This window comes from Buceros rhinoceros, unplaced genomic scaffold (assembly GCF_000710305.1).
Source record: "Buceros rhinoceros silvestris isolate BGI_N320 unplaced genomic scaffold, ASM71030v1 scaffold15291, whole genome shotgun sequence".
Classification (NCBI taxonomy): Eukaryota; Metazoa; Chordata; class Aves; order Bucerotiformes; family Bucerotidae; genus Buceros; species Buceros rhinoceros.
Genome location: NW_010392616.1, coordinates 11,849 through 17,066, shown reverse-complemented (window position 1 = coordinate 17,066; position 5,218 = coordinate 11,849). Strand labels below are relative to the sequence as shown.

Here is a 5,218-nt window from a genome sequence, read left to right as displayed (position 1 = left end):
CAGGAAGCCTAACAGCAATCTTCAAACAGACAGATCTGCACAGAGGAGAGGAATCAGCTGCACTTCCAGCCCAGTGAAGACAGAACAAACAGGCTTAAAGTACAGCAAAAGCCACTAAAACACCAGGAAAGCCATCTAGCCAAGCACTAGGACAAACTGCTTCTGGAGGCTGGAATCCTCAGAGTATTATTTCAGTCCTAGAACAGTGGGAAGGACTCAGTCACTCCTGAAATCTTATAGCCCATTAACTTTATAGTCCTATTAAATAACACAGAACCTAGTTTTGGAAAGACATAGGTGAGTCCTTTAAGCATTGGATCAGTCTCACTGAAATCAGTCGTATTTCTCGGGTTAAGCACCTCAATGAACAGTTCTTTGTCTTTTGTCTGTTCTGCACAAGAGCTAACCCAACTAAAAGCAAAATGCAGTAACACCATCAATCTGAACCCATGAAGATGCTGCATTAACATACGCAGAAGCAGAACTGATATCTTGAGGCTTCAAAATAAGCTCTGAGTTATAGTCACCTGCACCCCTGCCTACCTCACCACAGGAAGAGGTGGGTTGGGCAGAGTTGGGAGTTTTGGGAGAGGTTTGTGTGCTAATAGTCTGAGATGAGCCTTTGGTCAACACCATTTGATTCAACTTTGACCACACATCACCCTTTCCTGGGCTGGCTTTTATTGCAACATTTCTGGTTTTGCCAGATTTAAATCAGTTTTAGTAGTTTACTATGAATCCCTTTCACAACTGGAACAGAAATAACAAACAAAAACCCCTAAGAACCAAGTTAACCAACTGGAGTTGCTCTACGGTGTTTACACCCTTAACTTTGACTGTGGAGCCGCACAAGGCTCTTGTTTTTTTTTTTTATCCAGCCCTTGGGGGTAACACTTCCTTATTTTCCATCGGAGAAAGCAGCATCTTAGAGTCACTTTCCAGCACACAGTCCTGAACAGCCCTCGACCTTAGGACTTAATGACAAGAGCTCCCAGGACCACCTAGTCAACACCCTTCTATGTGGGGGCCCACTGGGGACTTGGACTCCAGGCTGGACAGGAGCTCCGATTTTCAGAGTCCTGAAGTGTTAGCATCTGTTATTGCTCAGAATCAGAATGAGAAGTACTCATTTGGTATAAAAATATCCCAAAAGGAAGTGTTTTTCTTGGCAGTAGAACTCCTATGAATAAGTAAAGCATATCTTAATCTATGCAAAAAAGTTAGGACATAAGAACAAAATTACTTGTTTTTATTTTACTGGAAATACCCCCAGCACCCTATAATTGATCAAAATCAATTTTGACACTTTTCTGACACAAACTTAATTAAATTCAACTCATCCCCGCGATGTATCTTTTCAAGTGGAAACCTTTCAATCAAGGCTGTTTAAGTCACTCCTGTTAATACCTTACACATACCATCATAGTTTGCAGTCAGCTTTAGTTTTAAAGTTAATGTGAAGATCCTACAGTAAAAACGGCTTTTTACTGTGGCTGGGAAAGAAATGAAGGCTTTTTTCCTGGCTGGGAGCTTTGCTGGACTATTTGAGCCCAAGTGATGATGCCATCAGCTACATGAGTCATTCCTCACACAGTGTACACGCAACTTGCAGGAGTGGGCCCAGTGTGGAGCTGAGCCAGACAATACAAGGATTCCATGGCACCTCTGAAAGTAGTTCAGACAGCTTGCGAATAACGCTGTCCCACTGCTGCCGAAATTGGGATGGTGATCTGCAGCATGCAGCTGGAACGGGCAAGGAAGGGGAAAGGTCTTTAGAAGTGACTGGAGAGGGAGGCAGCCTTAAGAGCTGGAGATCACTGGATGGGTCCCAAAATATTTGCGACAGCAGGTATTGGAGCACAAGTAAGACAATAACAAGGCTGGCACAGGGCAGAGCTGCCCAGAGCACACGTATCTGCGAGAGACAGCAGGGCTCAGGAACAGACAAGTCTCACATGTCAAGCAAGTGCTGGGTCAAAGCAACCTGATCTGTTAGTAAGCACTGCCAAACACTGGCTGAGCAAGTGTCCTTCCCTGGCTGCCAGCTGCTCTTGCCAGGGATAAGACAGGCCAGCAGGTCCCAGGAAGGCATGGCAGGGAAAAGAACCTCAAAAATGAAACATAAGCAAAGAGCAGAGCTATGCAAATATACAATATCCTCACCCTTTTGGACACTGAGGTTCAGTAATGTCCTCACAATCGTCTTCAACCCAGCTTGCCTCTCCTTAAAACAAATGAGTGCAATTTAAGACAGTACATTCTTAGATGAAAAAAATCTTGCCTTTATCAATAACCAGATGCTTTTAAAGTTATATATGAAAGGAACAAGGACATAATAAACACAGGTACATATGAGAGACTGTAGGAACGTGGGGAGGCTATTTACCTTTACAAAGAGCATGGTAATTGACACAGCAATCTTTATTTTCCACACAGTCATCTGAACAGGAACAATGATATTCTGGTCGCCTCTTCTCTCCACACCGGAATTTATTGCAGGTCCATATGTGAGCTAAAAAACAGATGAGAGGGAAGCACAGCACACGAATTAATACCAGTGCTAGTGCAGAATTAATAAACTGAGGGTTAAGTTCTGTCTCACATGGGCACTCGCTGAAAATCAGTCCTGAGGTACCTCACGCATGAACACCACCACAAGGTTTGGCAGTTTGGAAAACAGAAACACCCAGGGCTAAAGAATCCAGGTGCACAGCCACGTGAACACAGTTACGCAGCACGTGGCTGTAACTGTCCCAGGTCAGAAAGACACACTTTTACAGACCTCCCTCAGTGGGGTAATTCATGCAGGTGAACTTGCACACTACAAAGGAGTTCCCGAACAACTCCCCCAGAAAAACTGCAAACTTGGGTCAGTTGGGAATGCCTAGGAAACACTGAGCAGCACTAAATTATTCTCACTTGCACTGACGTCACAACGGATTTTACCAGCCACCATCAGGTGCTTCAGCTTCTTTCAGCACCTCCTAGGCACAAGCATCACTCTGCCACTACTCGAGACTACATACACAAGCTCACAGGAAAATCTACTGACTTCAGCTTCACTGCTGGTTCTAGCAGAGGGGTTTCTTTTCTCTTGAATCGTCGTGATTTTTCTGAACAGAATATTCCGAACCATCATATCATTTGAAGATGATCATTTTGTTATCAGTTGTAAATGCAAGTAGATCCTCTGCAGTCAATGAGGATAAACACAAATGGATTTACTGAGTGAATACTTAAGTAAAGGCCTTAACAGAGACGTGGAAGCCAGATCTACATGTTTGAGCAGACGGTAGTCAGTCGTCATACATGACTAGTGATTAGAAATCCCTACATGCATTTGCTGGAGGTTAATCTCACTTTGGAGTTACTGAAATTCAGCATTGCCCAATGTCAGCAGACCTTTACTTCTGTGAGAAGTAAAAGCATCTGTCATGGTTCTAGTTACGTGATACTATTTTGAAATCAGAATTTGATTCTCCACTGATGTTAATGCTAATTAATTTAAAAAAAAAACCACACCAAGCAATGAATTCCCATTCGTAGTGCTAAGAGACTCTCCAGTGTATTTTTAAAGGATCCTTTAAACTGGTGTCGTGAAACAAAGAGGAGAGTAAATCCCATGCAACTATTCTGTAAGCGAAAAAGCTTTATGCAATTTAGAGGCCCTTTCAATAACAGTCAGTTGAAGGAGGGATCAGAGGTCAGTTTAATAACTTGGTTTTAAAAGTCAACACTGGTATTTAATTGCAGAGTGAGACTATATTGATATTGAACTATATTGATAACTTTTACAAATGCAAATGAAGGAGAGAGACGTAAAATAGTTAACTGAAAAGAATGCTGTGTAGCAACTGAATTAGAGAAAAATGTCGAAATTTCAAGAACCACTTCTCACTTTGCAATCCTTCTCCACCCGTGCAATCTGTTTTGCCATCCTGCCTTGTCCCGAAGGCAAGCACATGCCCCTTGCTTCACACACAGGCTGGGAAGTAACAGAGCAGAGGGCCTGAGCAGCTGGGTAAAGAGAGACACAGCTTTTGCAGAGCTGCTCTCTCCTTCCCCTTTTTCATGCAGATGACAGAAAGATCTGACGTGCAGAATGCACTCTTATTCCTGGCATGCCTGACAATGTAGGAGTTACCCCTGACACCAGAGACAATGGGGGTCACTGTTCTCTCACCCCCAGGCAGCGAACAAAAGGCTGGCTGAGACCGAGTTGCAGTTGTTCCTCCTCCTTCCAAGGGGGAGGGCAGCAGCACAGGCCCCCACAGGAGCTATGGGAAAAACCAGTCTACTGCTCTGTCAGCTCCTGTATAGCCCAGCTGGGAGAAACACAAGCTTTATTTGTGTGCAACAGCAGCTGTACCAGAGCCCTGCTGTTTCCACAGGAGTCCCCAGCGCCGCCATCACCCCCACAACTCTGCCTGGGGATGCGCTGGAGGGAGCGCAAAGAGGGGGAGACCACTGGCCTCAGAACCACCACCCCGCTGGCCATCAGCCCCCGCTTTGTGCTCGCAGCCCACCCGAACGAAGCCAGGGATTACGGCCACCTGACCACAGCAGGACTCACAGGCGCAGAGCTGTCCCACGGCACAGACTAGGGCGGTTGTGTCCATCCTTACCTGGCTGTATACACATTTCCTGGTAATCTAAGCAGCAGTTTCCAAGCTTGACACAATCTCTATCACAACGGCAGCTTCCAAAGGTCCTTTCAAAGCAACGACCTTTGCAGGTTTTCACTGTAATATTGGACAGTGTTAGATGTCAGGGGCTGAGCCCAAATCAGTCGACATGCAAATGAAGTAAATAAGGTCAGCAAGAAAACGACCCAGCTGGTCATTCCACGACTTACAGGGTGGCTGCAAAACCAGAGACAGCCAAAGGAAAAGCAAAGTCTTGATCTACCTCAATGTTTATTTTCTCTTATAGAACAAAAACAGTTTTTTCATCACATTGAACAAAGGATTCTGTTCTCTTTTAGCAGGAACATGGTGTTTCATTATTGGCAGAAACAAGTGGAACAAAAGACTACAATTCCAGTTGTGACTGCCCCTGCCTTTCTGCACCACCAGGAGATACCAGCACAGTCATTCAGAACATGCAAGATCTCTGCTGCAGGAAATCTGCACCTGGTTTTTAAAGGTGCCCTAAATGGTGAAATGGTTTTGCAGAGAACACCAAGCTTCGTTCATGTCTGAATGCTCCACTTTCCCTA

At 44.7% G+C, this 5,218-nt stretch overlaps 1 protein-coding gene across 1 annotated transcript in view; it reads right to left on the bottom strand.

Annotated features, from left to right (window-relative positions):
• ENPP1 (ectonucleotide pyrophosphatase/phosphodiesterase 1) overlaps positions 1–5,218 on the bottom strand; it is a gene marked incomplete at its 5' end in the record, with an annotated part of 36,221 nt that overhangs the window by 29,741 nt on the left and 1,262 nt on the right. Inside the window, 3 exon segments of the mRNA XM_010144563.1 lie at positions 2,164–2,224; positions 2,387–2,512; positions 4,626–4,742. Coding sequence (XP_010142865.1) covers positions 2,164–2,224; positions 2,387–2,512; positions 4,626–4,742 — 304 coding nt within the window.